We start from the raw sequence: 19952 nt of genomic DNA, 5'->3' as shown, positions 1-19952 counted from the left end.
TTTTTACACCTTTCTGGTAAGATTGATTAAATTAGATCGAAAAAATTATTCCGGACTTGCAAGGAGGACTATGATGTTTGGAGGTATGGACTAATGATCACATGACTTTTTATTTAATTTGATGTTTAATCCTTGACTGTAGACTGTCTTATATAAGGAGATGAATAATTCGATTGTTGTCATTAAAAGTTGAAAAAAAAAAAAAAAAAAAAAAGAACAGATTTTGAGGTAAGGTTTTAGTGTGAACTGATGAACAATTGCAGAAATCAAGACTTTAGACTGTGAATAAGATTTATTCCTAGAAGAAGGAGACGAAATTTTAACATGATAAAAGTGAATATTGGAAAGTAGGCTCTGATGAATGATTGAAAAGAATATTTTAAATCTGAATCGCTCAATTTGAAGATTGGACGGTAATACTATAGGCCTTAATTTCGAGGACGAAATTTCAATAAGAAGGGAAGATTGTAGCGCCCCGGAATTTTCAAAGTTATTTAAACATATTATTTTGATGATGATGTTATTTTGATATCTATTTTAGCCTATGATTTTAATTCTGGGGAAATTTATGATATTATAGAGAGTGGTAATTAGATAATGGATATTGGTGAAATAATAGGATAGTAAATGGTAAGAAAAATTGTAGATGGATTAATGTAGATATAATAGTATTGGTAGAAGGAGGGTAGATTTATAGATGGATACTAGTAGAATGGAGATTTATATATGGGTAGTAGTAGGTGAAGATTTATAGATGGATACTAGTAGGTGAAGATTTATAGATAAGTACTAGTAGATGGAGATTTATAGATGGATACTAGTAGATGGAGATTTATAGATGGATACTAGTAGGTGAAGATTTATAGATAAGTACTAGTAGATGGAGATTTATAGATGGATACTAGTAGGTGGAGATTTATAGATAAACACTAGTAGATGGAGATTTATAGATGGATACTAGTAGATGGAGATTTATAGATGGGTACTAGTAGGTGGAGATTTTTAGATAAGTACTAGTAGATGGAGAATTATAGATGGAGATTAGTGGATGAAGGTTTGTAGATGAAGATTGGTAGATGGAGATGGTTTCCTATAAATAGAGTCCTCACCCTTCACAAATTTCACTACTCCTCTCCCTTCTCTTCCACATATTCTTCATTCTTCCGTTTTCTACTCGGTCTTTCTTCTTTCTGAAAGTGTTTACACGAAAACAGAGAGAGAAAGGGCGAGACAAAGCGTTGCAAGAAAGAAAGAATACGAGAGAGAACGGACTTGAGAAATTAGTTTGAAAGATATACTAGTAGTGTTAGTCAGATTGGAGCAACTAGATCCTTCAGACCACTTTTAGCTTCAGTCTAGAAGTAAGTAAATTCACTACCCCTTCTAAAATTACTTCATGTCATGCTATTTATTCATTCTTGTATCAAACTGTAAATGATTATTTTATTTACCTGTCATGGAGATATGTTGCATGCATGAAGGATTTCTAAAAGAATTATTTAGAAAGTTTCTATTTCTTTAAATGCTTTCTATGTACACAAGTTTATATTTGGAAAAGTTTCTATTTTTTAGAAAAGAAAGTTGAAAAATGATGATGATTATAAGAAAGAAGAATGATGATAAACCCTCCTACATGTTGCCCTAAGATGCATCAAAAGAAGTACAAATAAAAGTACAAGAAATGAGTTAAATGTTTATGAAATGAGGGCACATGTATGGAGGAGAGTATTTTTGGCCCCAAGATAAGATGAGATGAGTTCGGTACCGATACTCGGATGGAGGCGAAACCACTGAAGGAGGCTATGCCAGAAGGTGGTATTCCATCAACAGACCGTTGAGTGCACCAAGAAAAGAGTTAATTAACAGTCGGGCATGGCTGAGGCCACAGTTCAGTGCCATGGTCACAAGGACCCGCAACCCTCGTACACAGGGGTAATAGTGTACATGGGCCCTAATATGAGAAAATGATGATTTTCAACGATGATATACTATGATGATTTTCAATGATGATATACTATGATGATTTACAATGATGATTTATAGCGATGCATTATGATGATGATTTATAAAGATGATTTATGACGATGATCTAATATTAGATGTAATAATACGTATATGCTACGGAAGATGCAACCGTACATACATGTATTATTATGGCTGGATGTATATTTAATTATGAAAACAATTTTCAAAAACTGAGAACAAAGAGCAAAACTATTTATGGTTGTGGATTTTACTTGCTGGGCCCCTTTTGGGCTCATTCAGTTTTATTTCTTGTTTTTAGGTAGAAAGGACGCTGGAATAGAAGGCCGGAATGGGGGCGGGAATAATTATTAACTTTCAAAGTCTTTTCATATCAATTATTGTAATAATATGATATTCCGCAACTAAAGTTTAATGTTTTCTAATTTCGCTTGTAATAAACTCTTTTGAATAATGTTTTATACATTTATCGTATCCTTTGAAATCAAGTACTCTGATAGACCTTATAGATCTTTGCAAGAACTTTTGTTGTAAAAGGAGAACAGTGGCAAACTCAGCCTTAACGGGCTGAGGATGTTACAAAAAGAGTTATAAAATATATGCCTTTGAGAAGAAACCTAAAGATCGAAGCTCACACATTTGTTTCAAATTTTTTTTGCGGTTGTAATTTTCAGAAACGTTGGGGGCCGGGACGTGGCTTTTTTGTAAAAAAAAATGTGGTAACTTCTACAAATTTTGTTTTTTAAAATTTTTTAGGGATTTTTCTTCCGAAAAATCTTTAAGAGAAGAGGACGAGTACTTTGCAAAAAAAAAAAAAAAAAAAAAACTGGGAAGGGGGCCATGGCCCACCCGGGTCCCAAGCCCCTACTTGGGTCCGTCAGCCTTGATCCCTCTTAAATATCAATTTCCTCCTTTGTTAATGAAGACCTCATCATTAGCCAAGCTTTTATTTTGGGCCAAGTACGGATGAATTGGGCCAAGGACATGCCAGCCTCCTCTCTCCCCCCTCCATTTTATTTATTTTATTCAAAATGGGAGGCTAGGGAGACCAATTGTAGTTATTCTACTTGGGCATGACTATAGTAGCACCTATCCGCTAAAAGCTGCACAGAAGGGACCTTCAGCCCCACCAGACATCAATGGGAATGAAAGGCTGCTAATACTAATAAAACATATGTGGAGATTCTCTATTGCGGATATTCGAACTCACACCCTAATACATGTCTTAATCACTTAAAACTTTTCTTGAGCCATTGAACCACCACTCTTGATGGTATGTGTGCATGGTTACACCCATGGCCAACTTGGACAAATGCTAGAATTAGAAAGAGGATAAAAGTAAGAATTTAGTCTTTTTTTTTTTTTTTAATTAAATTTTCTGTCAAATCATCATCCTCTTTATGAAGAGACATGGGATTATAATTTATAAGTTCTTTGGGCTTCACATATATTAACATGCGTATTTGTGACACTTTTAACATTAGACTTGGGTTGAAATGTAGCACTATTTATAAATTAATCATAACTCTAGTTTGTTGCTATTTTGATAGAAAACACAATTATCGCCTTTAATTCCAAGTAATTATTAATTGCCATGAAGAAAGTGTCTAGAAAAATATGATCTTGGAACATTATTTATCTATTAGGATAGCTTGATAGATAAATAATGTGTCATGAAGATAGACTTTCTCGCACATGTGCTCAAACTTTTCTCGCATATTTGATTACATGCCATGAAAGTTTAACTTTTTCTTGGCGTATACTCAAATATGTCAAGAACAATTTATTGTCTAGGGTTTGAGTGTTTTTCATTTTTTTGTAGTCAATTGAGCTAATTTATGAACATGTGAGGAAGTTAATTGCTACTGTCATATGTATATATAAATAAATTGGCCAATTAAATTTTAGGGTTAAATACTATTCAAGTACCTGTGGTTTGCATCAAAATCAAATAGCTACCTACGTTTTCAAAAATATTGCAAATGGTACATGTGGTGAGCCAATAAATCCACTTGGTACCTCTGTCAAGATTCCGTTAAGTTTTAACGGAATGTCACATCACCCTTACACGTGGGCGCCACGTGGTATGGCACCTGGGTTTTGGGTACCATGACATATTTTATTTAAAAAAACAAAAAAACAAAAACAAAAAACAAAAAACCAAAAAAAAAAAAAAAAAAAGAAAAAGAAACGCTGGGGTGGCCGAACCACCCCATAGGGGGTGGCCGGCCACCCCGTTTGGCGTCGTCTGGGGGTGGCCGGCCACCCCCTATGGGGTGGTTCGGGCACCCTAGTGTTTTTTTTTTTTTTTAATATATATATGTTTTTTTGGTTTTGCTTTTTTTTTTGGATTTTTTTTTTTAAATAAAATATGACGTGACAAAGACTCAGGTACCACGCCACGTGGCACCCACATGTAAGAGTGACGTGGCATTCCATTAAAAAACTTGACAGAGGTATTAAATGTGTTTATTGGCTTACCACAAGTACCATTTGCGATATTTTTGAAAACTCAGTTAGCTGTTTGATTTTGATGCAAATCACAGGTACTGGAATAGTATTTTATTATTGTGCGTTCAATTAGGATAGAAAGTAGTAGACTCCTCCACACCCAAAACACAATGTTTTTCCTCTACAACCAGCGATATAGAGATGCATTAAGCAAGAAATATATTTCATTCTACAACAATGTACACATGCTATGAATTGAATTGATATATATTTTTTTGGTACTTGCATGCAATCTTTGTGGGACAAAGTTTCTTAGAGAAATTTTTTGTAACTCAATATATATATATTAAAGCATGTGATGTTAATATATATTTTAAAAAAGAGTAATGCTATCTATTTAATCTTACTTTTATTTTATTAGGTTAATATGACAGTACCCATAAACCCTTAAATTAACTCTTGTACATTAAAAAAATTCTAATAACTGGACACCGTTACATTAGCGTGCGCCATATGGAATGATGATGTAATATGTAGCGAGCATTATTCTTTTAAAAATGAGAAATAATATTTTATATTCTCTCAGCATACTCAATTAATGTGGCATGCTTAATCTACCCTTTTAAATAATGTAACACTATATTTACTATGTGACGAGGTATACATATTTCATTTTTTATAATTTTTTTATCAGTAACAAGGATGTTTTTTTTCTTCTTCCCAGTGTGTTGGATATTCCTACAATATGGAGTAGGAATATCCACCCATGCATCCAATACTGTGTCTAAACAGGATATTTCAATTATTGTTATAGTCGGGGTAGCATCATTGGTTGGATGGGGTTGCTGTGATCCGGCGCGTAGCCAAGGTACATGCATGCAATCTTTGTGGGACAAAGTTTCTTAGAGAAATTTTTTTGTTATATATATATATATATATATATATATATATATATTATTTTAAAGCATGTGACTCACATATATTTTAGAATAAGAAATGATTGGTGTCAATATTTTTTCCTATCTCATATAATAAATCAACCATTAAATTTGTATATTATATTTTAAAGCATGTGACTCACATATATTTTAGAATAAGAAATGATTGGTGTCAATATTTTTTCCTATCTCATATAATAAATCAACCATTAAATTTGTAGATTTATGTGGATTCCACCTAAGTCGATAGTAGGCCTTACAAATCTAATGGTATCTATTAAATTTGTATGAGAATATTGAAAAAATATAGGCAAATTATTGACACTAATAATTTCTCGATCATTTAAAAAAGACTAATGCTACCTATTTATTTCATCACATTTTTATCTTATTGGGTTAATGTGGCAATGCTCATTAATCCTTAGATTAGCCCTTGATGGACATTGTTACATTAATCGTGTGGAATGAGGATATAGTATGTAGCATTACTATTTAAAAAAAGAAAAATGATATTTTGCATTCTTCCGGTATACTCCGGACATAACATGCATGCTCAATCAACCATTGAATTTTTTTGTTTCCCTTTCTAATTAAGATTGATTTAATGGTAGACTCAAGATGTCGTGCTCGATGAATGTTGAGAAAATACAAAGTAGCAATATTTCTCTTTAAAAATTCACATTAAAATCACATGTTCTGTTGATCTGAGTAAAAATACATATAAAAATCACACTTTAAAAATAAATATTAAGTTAATAGAATAAATGGGAGAAATTTCTATAACTAAATTTAAAGAAAACTCTATACATTGTCAACAAATAACAGAAATTTCCTCCAAATTAGGTTGAAGAAAATTTTCTTCAACCTAGTTTAATAAGTGTCAAGTGTCGTCTTTCACATGTTTTCTTTAATATTTTAAGAGTCATTTATTGTTATTTTACTAATCTAGGAACCAAAACATTAATTTTTTAAAAACCCAAAAATGTTGAATGACACTTGTCACTTATTAGAGTAGGTTGAAAGAAACTTTCTCCAAACCAATTTGGAGAAAATTTGTGTCTGTCAATAAATTAAAAAACATACATATATCATGGGGCTATAGTCAACCTATAATTAATCCCCCAAACAAAATTAGCTACCCACGCGCGCAGCTCCTACAGAAGGGCAAAGACCACCTTAGCTTGTTCCTTGCTTCGATATAAAAATAGGAGCAAGCACAACCTGACTGCAAAACAAATCTGTAAGCCCGAAGAGCAAAGTTAAAGAGACCATGGCTTACCTAGGTTTCTTCCTCTCCTTTCTTCTACTCCTAGTAGCCCTGCATGGTTCCCATGCAGTGGAGTACATTGGCAAGAACTAGGCCGAAACAACCCCAGGCGGTGTCCAGTTCGATAATGAGCTAAGCATCGACTACACTAAGAAAACAATGGTGTCGGCCACCAACTTCATCTGGAGCCTCTTTCAACAAAGAAAAAAAGACGACAGAAGGAGTGTCGAGAACGTCAGCCTCCTCATCGATGACATGGAGGGGATCTCGTACGCTATCAACAACGAAATCCACGTCGGTGCCAACTTTACCATAAAATGATGCACATATGGCAGTGGAACGGAAACAATCAGGCTCCGAGAGGATTGATTGAAGGAATTGCTGATTTTGTGAGGTTGAAGGCTAATTACGCGCCTCCTCACTGGGTGCAGCCAGGTGGTGGGGATCGGTGGGACAACGGCGAAATTTCTAGACTACTGCAATGGTCTTAGGGATGGGTTTGTGGAAAAACTCAACAGAAAGATGAGAGATAATTATAGTGCCAACTTGTTTGTGGAGCTGCTGGGGAAGACAGTTGATCAGCTTTGGAGTGCCTACAGGGCCCAATATGGAAATTAGGCAGCTTAATTATAAGCTATAACTTGTATAATTAGTATATTAATTATGTGAATAAGATGATTGAGAAGCAGTGTTAATTTGTTATTGTTATTTGTCTTCTAAAGTTAGTATTTTACTTAATTGGTAAAAAAAAGTTCCTATTTATAGGAAAAGTATTGTAAGTAGAATAATATAAATATAATAATCAAATCAAGATATTTGATTACAATAACACATGAAAGGTAAATGACTTAACTTGTATAGAAACAAATTTTAGGAGGGGAGGAGGGAGCTCCCCTCTACTACCCTCTTCTTTCTTCTCCTTCTCCTTCTTGTTTTTTTCTCTTTTCTCTTTCCCATCCACCGCCATCCCACAGGATTTGATTGGGTTTCTAGATTTATTTTCTTCAAAATCATATATAGTTTTCTCCATCAGTTCCTTCCATCCACGCTACAGTTCACCAGCCACCCTTCTTCCAGTCGTCAGCTTTCATGCATCAATATGCCGGCCACACGCTGGTGCGTGGGTCCCATGTGCCAACGTGTCAGCGACATCGTCACTAGTACAACATCAATTCGTCAAATCCACTCCACCACAGTCCGATGTGCCAGTCTGACTGCACCGATCACCGATCCAGTTTCTATGTCACCAATAGAAGTATGGTGTTTTACGGTTTTTTGTTTCTGTTTATGCATTCATTTTTGTTTTTGCTCCTAGCCTTTGAGCTGAGGAGGGATATTAATTTCGGTGTGAGGGGTTATCTTCACGGCCAATAAAATAAAGTTTTAAGAAAATATGGGCTACTCATGTCTTAAATCTATTTGCTTTTGGAAGCCGGAGCAGATATATTCCATAAGAAAAGTTGTGCATGAGTGAGCGGAGACTGTTGTCATAAATAGTTTTTGGATTGTGAGATTTTACGGATTTTATCTATGATGTTATATTAACATAACTTTGGACTATGTTATGTAAGAATGTTATGCTATGGGATATTGTTAGATCGAGCTATTATGTTCTAGATCTTATATATCTTGAATGAAATTCGAAATATTTTCTGTTAAAAAAAGAAAGATAAATGACTTAATAAAGAAAATGAGTAATGTTAGATACCATCTTTTTATCCTCTTAAAATCCTCTTAAAACTGATATGGTTTTTAAAATCACCATTGAATTAAAATTCAAGTATAATTCATCTAAAATTTAATGGTAATTTTAAGAAGCATATCAAATTTAGGAAGATTTTAGGGGGATAAAAAGATGGTGCCTAACATTACTCAAAGAAAATACCGATAAAACTAATTTGGAGGTATTTGATTAACTCAACTGTTATCATATTTTTCCATATTTTGAAAGATAGAATACCCTAAAAAAATTTATTCGAATTAGAGTTGATTTTGGAGTTGAGACCACTTGCTATCTCACGGAAACTTCCCTTTTTATTGCAACTTTGACTTTTCAAATTGATCAAAAGTATATGCAATTTTGTACTTTTTTTTTTTTTTTTTTTTTTTTCTTCTTCTTCTTCTTTTCGCTGGCAAGAAAGTTTCAGCATTGACTTGTCAAAATTTAATAGCAGTCAAGAGACCTGGTATAGTGGGGAGCCGGCGGCCAGTTTATTCGAGAATTTGTTAATCTGGACCGTTTATTCGAGAATTTGTCACTTTGAATTTAATAGTGGGGAGCCGGCGGCCAGTTTCTTATTCTTTAATTTCTGCGAGTCTTCTACTCAGCTAATTAACTAATGGGAGTTTTCTTAAACAAGAGAATGGAATATAATCTTTTCCATTAATTTTTTTTTAATGCAATATTTCGTGCAGATTAGATGGAATTAAGTATTCCTTTCATTAAATAAGTGAAATATATGTCTTCTTAGCCTTAGATTAATAAAAGATTAAAAAAAAAATAGAGAATACAATAATCAGATCATAATCATGTGGTTTTCATCTTCTTTGAATTTAGTTAATGAGTTTTCAATTTTAAGTATACAGTCCTTAGGTTTTGCACGCCCAATTTTAAAAATAGATCATTTTGTCACTTTACCATTAAAGTTAACGGTTTGTTATTTGCCACATCTATCTCATTTGGCACGTCAACAACCATCTCATCACCCCAGTGTAATGCCACGCCAACGGAACCGAAGTCTTTTATTATTGTGTGTTTGCTCTTTAATTAGGTTCTTAAGTTATATATTTTTCTAACTTTTACGTGTCAAATTAATTTTTTTTGTTGGTCTTTTTTATGTTATGAATGGCTTAACACTTGTTGACAATAAAGTGAAGTGTTCCTAACATGTCAAATGAGTCATGTGACAAATGACAAACCGTTAACTTTGACAATAAAGTGACAGATGGACATATTTTTAAATTTAGACAAAACCTAAGAGCTGCATTCTTAAAATTGTAAACTCATTGACTAAATTCAAATAAGATGAAAAATTAGGTGCTAAATATGATTTTTCCCATTCTTTTATTATGAAATTTGCATTAAATTCCAATAAATCACATATTGTAGAGAAGTCAAAAGATGCATATATAGTTACTAAGAAGAGATCGAGTGGAGTTAATTAAATGATAGATTGACGTGCTTTCACTTAAGTTAATCTTAAATGTCCAAAAAAAAAGAAAAGAAAAGAACACCACCCATCCTTATAAATTCAATTAAAAAAATACCGAAAATTGACAAAATCCGTCAATTGTTGAAATTAGAAACTTCTGTCCTTAATCCTTATCCATCACAAGGCCAAAACTTTAGGGGTGTATGGGACAATTAATTTCCTTTAGATTATGATGGTTGCTGATAATGCATGTGAACCTTTCTTTTTTCTTTTTTTTTTCTTTTTTTTTTTGATGAGACCGAGCGAAAAAATATTTATTGTATCCCCACTTTTTCCAGATAAAATGACTACTCAAATTAATGGGCCATAGAAATAAATTCACACAAAATATTGGACCATCAATTCAAAACTGAAATTGTACATGGAGAGAAAATTATTGAAGTTTTCATACATTTAATTTAGACTAGTTAAAGTACGTACGTCGTTCATATATAAGGGAAGGTAATGTCGGTACATGTCTCTACCTCAATCGATTAGGGATCACGCCTCATAAAATGAAAGTTATTAGTTTAAATCTTTCTCATTTTTTTGTAAAAATAAAAATAAATAAATAAAAATTCCTATAGAAAGCAAACATTCAAAATTACCGGCAAATGGGGAAAAGACATTAATTAATGTTTTTTTTTTTGTAGGTCCTTGTCCAGATGAAGAAATTCATAAAATTATGAATATTAAATGTGGAATAATAAAATACATAAAATAGACACAAAAGATTTCACATAGTTCGGTTAACAACCTACATCCACAGATAAAACCCATAAAGCTACATTAAGCTCTTATTGAATGATTTATTTTACAATACATGACACTCCTATTTATAGGAGAATTGGGGTAGATAAGTTTGATCACTTTGATTACCATAAAATCTAATTACAATAAAATCAATCAATCAGATTTGATTATAAATCAAATCTGATTATATGAGATTACAATAAATTATAATGAAATCAAATATCCTAATATTCTCTAACACAGATCATAGTCAATGTTTTTTTTTTTTTTTTTTTGAATAAATTGGTCAAAGTCAATGCCGTGCACAAAACCGAAAAAGAGGAAGATGTCTCTCCCTTCCATTATGGCTAAAACCCGTAATACTACGTAATTAAAGTAGTGCGAGGACTTTACTCCCTATATAAATCATAGAGCACCACTGCATTTCTTGTGCAAAACCAACCAAAAAGAAACCAGAAAGACAACCATGGCTCACCGCATGATGTTTTTCCTCTCTTTCCTAGTAACCCTGGCAGCCATTGAAGGCATTCATGCAGTTGACTACGTGGTCACCAACACCGCCGAGAACACTCCCGGTGGGGTTCGCTTTAACAACGAGATCGGATCTGACTACAGCAGACAAACCTTGGTTTCTGCCACAGATTTCATATGGAGGCTCTTCCAGCAAAACAATGATGCCGACAGAAAGAATGTGCAGAAAGTGAGCTTGTTTATCGACGACATGGATGGAGTTGCATATGCTAGCAACAACGAGATCCATGTCAGTGCGAGATACATCAACGGATATTCTGGTGATGTGAAAGGAGAAATCACCGGAGTGCTTTACCATGAAATGACGCACATATGGCAGTGGAATGGTAACGGGTTGACTCCTGGAGGGTTGATTGAAGGAATTGCTGATTTTGTGAGGTTGAAGGCAGGGTATGCACCAAGTCACTGGGTGCAGCCTGGACAGGGTGATCGTTGGGACCAAGGATACGATGTTACAGCTCGGTTCCTAGACTATTGCAATGATCTTAGAAATGGGTTCGTGGCGGAGTTGAACAAGAAAACGAGAAGTGATTATAATGCTAACTTTTTTGTTGAATTGCTTGGAAAGTCTGTTGATCAACTCTGGAGCGACTATAAAGCCAAGTATGGAAATTAAAAAGGGCCGATTAAGAGTTCATTAATATTATTATATTTGATGTATCCTGTATCATCATATTTGATGAAATAAATAAAATATCAAAATAAATGTTTTCAGACGATTGCTTATATTATATATATATATCGTTCCTGTCCCACGCAGAGTTGGAGATTGTGCACATTTTACTGACATGAGACTACTATAAGAGCGTGTGAAATCCACTAAAATCCTTATAGTACTCCTATATAAACTTCTTCGATTCACAAAAAAATATAAAGTGGAAGCCCTCACTAGCTAAAAGATTTCGATTAATAAAATGATGCAACAAAACTTAATTTCCATCATACCAGTCTTGATAAAAATGTCATATATATCTAGTGATTCTAACGTTGGATGGAAGCAAGTTTTGTGGTGTTACAAAGTTGATTCAAATGCTATAAAGTCATAGTTCATAAAATTTTACTAATTACAATTAATGTTTATACGGTCAAAACGGACAGTAAAAAAAGATCGAAAAGCTTGACAGAATAACTTGTTTTAAGTTTAAGTTCGAACAAGATTTAGGGAGTGTTTGTTAAACCCTATGGCACTGTTCATTCTCCACCACACTGTTTATGGATAAAAAGAATAAACAAAAAAAAAATAATGATTGGTATGGGAAAATGAAAAAGTGGTATTGAAAAGTAAAAAATTTTGTTTTGTAGTAATTTTTTTATTTGAATAGTAATAAAAATAAATAATGTGATATAAAAAATAAATGATTTATATAAAAGTAAGAATGTTTTTTTTTTTTTGAAAAAAATAAAGTGAAAAGTATAGTGAGATAATTAACAGTACCGTAGAATTTAACAAACACCCCCTTAGATCGACTTGGCAGAATAGCTCGTCCTAAGTCAAATCGAACGCACTGCTTTGTGGGCTCTTAGCCATTCAAAGAGTAAAATTGCATAAATGTCTTCTGGGTCCATCCAGAGCAGAGGTTGTTCGTATTGGTAAAGGTCAACATCTCAATCGTGGAGGCTTTATTTTGGTGGAATGACACATGTTCACCACTTAGACCACTCAAAATCATATTATATTATTATTAAAATCTTGAAGATAAAGAGTGAAAGGCACAGCGAGTAACACTGTAGCAGCCATGGCATAAAACAAATTTTCGCACTCAACCCATATTGATGTCTAATATCTTTGCGTTAGAAACTTATATCGATGTCTAATTTATATTTAAACAATTAAATAACCCATGACAATCATCTAAAAACATTTATTCATATAATTTATTTATTTATTTCATCAATTATGATGATGCAGGATACATTATTTATCGTATTAATATATATAGTTCTAACCGGCCCCTCTAATTTCCGTACTTGGCTTTGTAGTCCCTCCAGAGCTGATCAACAGATTTTCCAAGTAGTTGAACAAAAAAGTTAGCATCATAACCAGTCCTCATTTTCTTGTTCAACTCAGCCACGAACCCATTTCTAAGACTATTGCAATAGTCTAGAAACCGAGCTGTAACATCGTATCCCTGGTCCCATTTATCACCTTTCCCAGGCTGCACCCAGTGGCTTGGCGCGTATCCTGCCTTCAACCTCACAAAATCAGCAATTCCTTCGATCAATCCTCCAGGAGCCAACCCATTACCATTCCACTGCCAAACATGTGTCATTTCATGGTAAAGCACGCCGGTGATTTCTCTTTTCACATCACCCGAATAGCTGTTGATGTATCTCGCGCTGACGTGGATCTCGTTGTTGCTAGTAATTGCAACTCCATCCCTGTCATCGATAAACAAGCTTACTTTCTGCACATTCTTTCTGTCGGCGGCATTGTTTTGCTGAAAGGTCTTCCATATGAAATCCGTGGCGGAAATCAAGGTTTGCCTACTATAGTCAGATCCAATAACGTTGTTAAAGCGAACTCCACCGGGAGTGGTCCCGGCGGTGTTGGTGACTACGTAGTCAACTGCATTAATGCCTTCAATGGCTGCTAGGGTTAGTAGAAAAGAGAGGGAAAACATCATGTGGTGAGCCATGGTTGTGGTTGTGGTTGTGGTTGTGGCTGTACAGGACATGCAGTGGTGCTATATGATTTATATAGGAAGTAAGAACTTGTAGTAACTTGCAAGGTGGTCCTCGCACTACTTACAAATTAATTATTATGGGCGTTTATCCATGACGCAAGAGAGATACGTCCTTCTTCTTCTATTTTGGTTTTGTACACGTCATCGACTTTGACCAAGACTTGGATCAGGATAAAGACTTTTGCGGTTTGCCAACCTAAGACCTATCATTGTGATAATAATAAAAATTAGTCATTGAATTTACACTTCTAAAAATAATAATAATAATAATAATTTTCACTCTTATATCATTTTATTTATATGGACTAATGGAAGTATTATAATATTATAATAAATAGCATTGCTTTTTTGGCTTAGAAGCCGTAAAGAAAATTCAAAAAATCTTCTGAATTTTTTTTTCTCACCTAAGCCAAATTAGAACTCATTTTTCCTTTCTCCTTTTCTTCCCCAAAAAATTAAACTCATTTCTGCATTTACTTTTTGGGTTTTGTTGTCGGGGTGTCCATCTCTTTTGTGGTCAATTAGACTGTAATTCACTTTCCCTCATTTGATTTAAAAATAAAAAATAAAAAAAATCATATATATATATATATATATATATATATATCTTAATCCGGCCACCTTAATTTATGTCACCATTTAATTATTGTTTGTCTTATCAAGAAAAAATGAGTTGTCGTCTTTGGTAGGTCTAGCTTGCTTCACTTCTTCCACAAAAAAGACAAAAGAAAAACCCACGTTATCAGTTTAACGTTATAATCTGGACAAAATTGTCCCATACATGATATTCATGATGTACACTTAGGAGAAGGAAATGAAATGAGGGGATCATTTAGTTATTTTTGGAGAGTATTTTTCTTAAAAAATATAAAATGACAAAATTTTTTCCTAAAAATAATTAAATGGATCCCCAAATGAAATGGAGAGGATTCAGGTCCTAACTTTTGGTTGTTTTTTTTTTTTTTTTTTTTTTTTGACATATTTGCACAAGATGGGGAAAGAAATTCGAACTAGTGACCTCCACTTCATTAAGTGTGGTCTTAATCGATTGAGCTACCTCTTATGAGCTTTTGGTCCGGACTTATGTTTTTAATTTTAATAATTAAGGATTTGAGTCTTGGTCATGTGACTAACATACCCTTTCGTCAATTTTTGGCTTATTTTATTTATTTAGTATGGAGGAAGAATAAATATTTAATTATTCTTTTGATTTCAACAATTTTATAATTATCGCTTTAAACTTTAAAAACTCTCAATTTAATTTTAATATTTTCTTTCATTTATTTGGATATTTAAGATTTACGACTGATATTCTGGTGAAAAGCATGCCTGCCAATATGGCAATATATCTGTTAAAGGGTTTGAATTACACTTCATCACTCTCATCTATATATATATATATATATATATATATATATATATATATCTCTTTTATTAATCTAAGGCTAAAATGACATTTCACTTTATTTAATGAAAGGAATACGTAATTCCATCTAATTTCACGAAATATTGCATTAAAAAAAAAAAAAAAAAAAAAAAAAAAAAAAAAAAGGATGAGATTCTATTCCATTCTTTCATTTTCTTTAAGAAAACTCCCAAAAAAATCCTACCGTTGGCTTTTTGACTTCAACCTTCGCAAATCTTCCCATCCAAATTAGCTGAGTAGAAAATCGCAGAAATTAAACTCTAAAAAACCGGCCGCCGGCTCCACATGACTATTTTTTTTCTTTACTTCACATGACCATTAAATTCATGAATGTGACAAATTCTAGAATGACAAGTAACGGTCCAGATTAACGAAATGAGCGCTATCTGTTAGATTTTGACAAGTCAATCCTGATTTTAATGATTGTAATCTTTTTCTTTTTCTTTTTTTTTTTAAAAAAATATAGGGGGTGGTACGACTCCGAATAATGTTAGAATGAGGATTATAATTTTTTTTTTAGTCTTTTTAAATATAATGTGTTTTTTAAACTCGTCAATAGATGTTTTTAAGAAATAGTTTAATCCGTTGGGGACTATGCATTATAAAGTAGAAATCACTAGTTCAAATTTTCTCCTCCTTCTTGTGTGGACATGTCAAATATATATATATAATGATTATCTCAAATTTAATAGCAATTTTAAAAATCACATTACATTTTTTTTTTTAAAGGAAATTACATCACATTTGAAAAGACTTGTATGAATCCATAATTAATAATCGCTTATAAAACTCAATCTTATTAGTAAAAAATCAATATGAAACTTAGCATTCGTAGACTTTTTTATAATCCATCCATTTTATGTGAATTAATCATCTTCCTAATATCAGGTTACCCATTGCCCTTATCTAGTGCATATACAAGTCTTTTTTTTTTTTTCTTTTTTTTCCTATTCAAAGTGGGGAAAGGAAAATCATATGCAATTCCTTGCATGCAATTTCCACACAGGTAATGCTATTCAGAAGCATTTCTTGCAGAACCTTTCTACAAGAAATGCTTGTTAACCCAACCTTGGTTAACCAGCCTTTTTATTAAAAAAAAATTAAAAACTACACCCACAAGTTCACTTTTCACTTTCACTTTCACTGTTACCCCAAAATCCCACTTTCACTGTAACCCCCAAAATTCCCAATCTCCCACCCGTCTCTCTCTCTCTCAATTTCTCTCGCCTCCTCCCACCCACCACCACAACCGGCTGCCATCACTTTCCACCACCGCACCACCACCGGCCACACTATTCAGTGGCTACGAAGCGCCGCCAACCACCACGTTATACTTATGGAGCGCCGACCCAAACCCAATTTCTCCCGCTCTCCCAAACCACTGGCCGCGGCAATCCAGTGCACCGGCCACCACAAAGCAGCAGTGCCGCCGCCCTCCATGGCCTTTTCCCTGGTAAGAAACTAGTTTTCTCAGCAACCAAACATAGAATAAGGATAATGAGACTTTTTTAAAAAAAGGAAAATTGTACCTAAGCTGAACATTAAGGTTGTGATTCACAAGCTTAGGATATTTCATGAATCTGCAAAATAACTTAATGAGTACAGTATTTGAATCAGTCCACCTGTGCACTCACAACTGAAAAAAAATAAATAAATAAATAAAAAGTACAGATATACAGAAACACTATCAGACACACAACTAACCTGTTCCTCAAAAACCTTTGAGAGCTGCAAGGCTTTCTCCTTTTCAGCATTCCTTTTCTCCCCGAGCTTATGACTCCGACTAACCCATGATAAAATCTCAAAAACGCCCTCAGATTTTTTATTCAATCTCTCTTCTCTCTTCCTGGGAAAAATAGATCAAAAAAAATGTAAAGAAATATAACCATGTCACATAAAGCATGTTTGAAAAAAAAAAAAAAAAGGACTATAGCTTTTTCCTTCTTTTCATTATTCGGATTGAGTTCTATCTACTTCATAGGTGCAACAGGCTCCAAGTATTGTTGGAGAGCACGGCTTATTTTGTAATATAAGATGGGGTTAGTGTTGGGAGTGTCTTGATTTTTTAGGTGATCACCATGGAAAATTTTTGTGTAGAGGCGGATGGTGATTTAATTTTGGTAATCTACCTTGTAAATTTGTTTTTGGATAATTCTGGTTTGTATAATGTTTTTCCCTTCAATATATAAGATTCTTGCTATGTTAAAAATAAAATACATGAAAAAAAAAAAGCGTAAACCTGGAGGGTTTTGCAAGTAACTGTCATAGTTCCTAGTGTTTTGCTTATTGTAACTCTTTGAGGATGATAGAACAAAAAAACAAATTATATACCTAGCGTAGGACAGATTAAGAAATATGGCTACAAGTGCTTATGGAGGACTTTAGGGTTTACATGTTGTGGCTTCAGGGCTTATAAACGTATTTGCTGTTTGCAGTTTGAGTTGAGAGTGAAAAGATTGTAACTTGGTGGCTGAAAAGTTGCAGGAATTGAGAATTAGGTTATAGGAGATTTGGATAGCAGCTAAATATGGTTGGTGTTTGATGGATAATGGTTGGGGAAAATATATGGGTTTGTAGGATTTTTATAGGGTTTTGATAGGGTAAGTGAAATTGCATGAATCAGTAACCTCAAAGAAGCAAGAAGAAAGCTGTAATTGAATCCTTAATTGACTGGTAAACAATCTCCGAAATAGAGTCGACCAAAACCCATGGCCTAGAACTTCAGCTCACACCCAATAATTATAGAATTACATATATATCCCAACTCCAGAAAAACCAAGCACAAAATCTTTAATTCAGCAATACAAAATCATCTCACACCAATATCCGGTTAAACCAATCAATTAAATCAACAAAGTACAAAATTATATAACAATATGAAACTGTCAACATTACAATAAATATGAAACCATTATTATTAAGTCGGAATTCTCAAATCCTTCAACAATACAAAAAAATCATCTCCCAAAACTATCAGGATTACCAATAAATGTCAAATCCTTCAGCAATACAAAAAATCATTTCGCCCAAATATCTAATTAAACCAATCAATTAAATCAACAAGGTACAAAATTATATAAAAATATGAAGCCGTCAATATCCTTGATAAGCCTTTTGCTATGATGGCATCCTTAATGAGCATAAGAAAATTTATTATATCGTCACAAAGCAGGCAATGATCAGGAATTGTGCCTTCATCAACTAATAGAACAATGGTCATCTTTGGAAGTTGATCAACAATGCCTGCAAGAGCAAAAACTTATAGTTTTCAGCTCAATAGAAATATTATATCAACAATGTTTATCATTCTTTTGATTGAGAAGATCAAAGTTACTACGTGTGACTGACCATAAGAACTTGGAGTTAGGTAAGTTAAAATAAATCACTTACATAATTTGAAATTTATTTTTCATTGTATTCCTCCTAACATATATAGTTTCAATCTTCATTTGTGAACAAAAAAATCAAAATACATATAGCTGTTTTGATTTTCTGTTCTTAAAATAAAACCAAAACCGAAACCGAAACCAAAAAATCAAAACGTATATAGTAGCAATCGCAACAAACTCGTTAGAAATGGGGGTTGGCACTTCTCTCTTGCTATGTTCTCTTATCAAATCCCTAGAGGAAATGTGAAAAAATTATGTAAGTCACTTAATAAAAACAGAGGCGCACAGTGAGAATTCAACTCAATAAACTACAAATTCAAGGAAAATCCACACAGTTTTTTCTACAAGCAGGTGATAGGCCTAGACTTAGAGCACAATCGTGGGGGCTGGGCCTTACGGAATTTTTTTCCCTTAAAAAATTTTGGAGTCCACCCTCACCCACCTACAGTCTAACCCCCACAAAACCCAAATGGCCCCAAAACTCATAACATTGATCTGACAACAAAACCATGACAAAGAAAGTGATGAAATTCTTACCAAGATCTTCCAACGCCGATGGTTCTTCCTCTTTAGTCTTACTTTTTGCTCCACCGGGCTTATCCTCGCTCTTACTCTCACTCTCTTCATGCTTCTTATAATCATTTGGCCGAAGCTCCGGTCCGGTATCCCGGACCCAGCTCGCAGCATAAAGCCTAGAGGCTTGCTTCAACACCTGCACAGCAGCACAACAATAAAGGCAAGAAACGGAAAGATGGCAACACTCAGAGAGAAGACGCATACCTGCGATGGCTACGGCAATGGCTGAGGTAAACGTCAGCGTGTTCAGTTCACTCAGAGACGGATTTAGAGCTGGTGACGTTCGGTGGTTTTGGATGGTCGGCTTAACCGGTGGTGGCATGGGTGGCGTTCGGTGGCGGCATTGCTTGGAGGTTGGCGGCGGCGGAAGATGAGGGGAGGGAGGGAGCAGCGTGGGAGAGGAAGAGAGGGAAACGTTTTGGGGATTTGGGGGAAGAATGAAACATTTGAAATCTAACCCGCTTTTAGTCCATCACTCGTGATTGTTTTTTTTTTAATAAAAAAATTGATAAGCAAGGTGCGGATGAGTTGCTGATAGAATGCTTCTGAATAGCATTACCCAAATCACACGGCCAGAAAGATCAGCCTGTAACTAATACCTCGAGAAAAAAATGACATTTTGGAAATTTCCAATTAGTTACGCGGCTCTTACGTACCGTAGCAGTAGGACAAACGTACTCCACATTGCGTAAGGAACCTGCAATTAGGCCAACCCTATATAAATACATTGGAAAAGAACACAATGCAAATTAAGCCTGAAAAA

General features: G+C 34.0%; 2 protein-coding genes and 1 pseudogene across 2 annotated transcripts; 2 read left to right on the top strand and 1 right to left on the bottom strand.

Annotated features, from left to right (window-relative positions):
• Window positions 1-6642: 6642 nt before the first annotated feature.
• On the top strand, window positions 6643-7257 carry LOC132176877 (uncharacterized; annotated as a pseudogene).
• A 3774-nt stretch (window positions 7258-11031) lies between these two features.
• Window positions 11032-11830, top strand: LOC132179419 (uncharacterized). The gene has a single exon (XM_059592147.2). It carries the CDS (start codon window positions 11050-11052, stop codon window positions 11728-11730), a length of 681 nt encoding a protein of 226 aa, XP_059448130.2. The 5' UTR covers window positions 11032-11049; the 3' UTR covers window positions 11731-11830.
• A 1119-nt stretch (window positions 11831-12949) lies between these two features.
• Window positions 12950-13765, bottom strand: LOC132179422 (uncharacterized). Its single transcript, XM_059592151.2, has one exon. The coding sequence runs from the start codon at window positions 13748-13750 to the stop codon at window positions 13070-13072; it is 681 nt and encodes a 226-aa protein (XP_059448134.2). The 5' UTR covers window positions 13751-13765; the 3' UTR covers window positions 12950-13069.
• Window positions 13766-19952: the final 6187 nt, after the last annotated feature.

This window comes from Corylus avellana, chromosome 4, assembly GCF_965113065.1.
Source record: "Corylus avellana chromosome 4, dhCorAvel1.hap1.2, whole genome shotgun sequence".
Lineage (NCBI taxonomy): Eukaryota > Viridiplantae > Streptophyta > Magnoliopsida > Fagales > Betulaceae > Corylus > Corylus avellana.
This window is presented reverse-complemented; position numbering and strand designations above follow the sequence as displayed.

Excerpts from the sequence above, each read along its gene's own strand:
- LOC132179419 (XM_059592147.2), top strand. The coding sequence starts at position 11,050 with ATGGCTCACCGCATGATGTTTTTCCTCTCTTTCCTAGTAACCCTGGCA.
- LOC132179422 (XM_059592151.2), bottom strand. The coding sequence starts at position 13,750 with ATGGCTCACCACATGATGTTTTCCCTCTCTTTTCTACTAACCCTAGCA.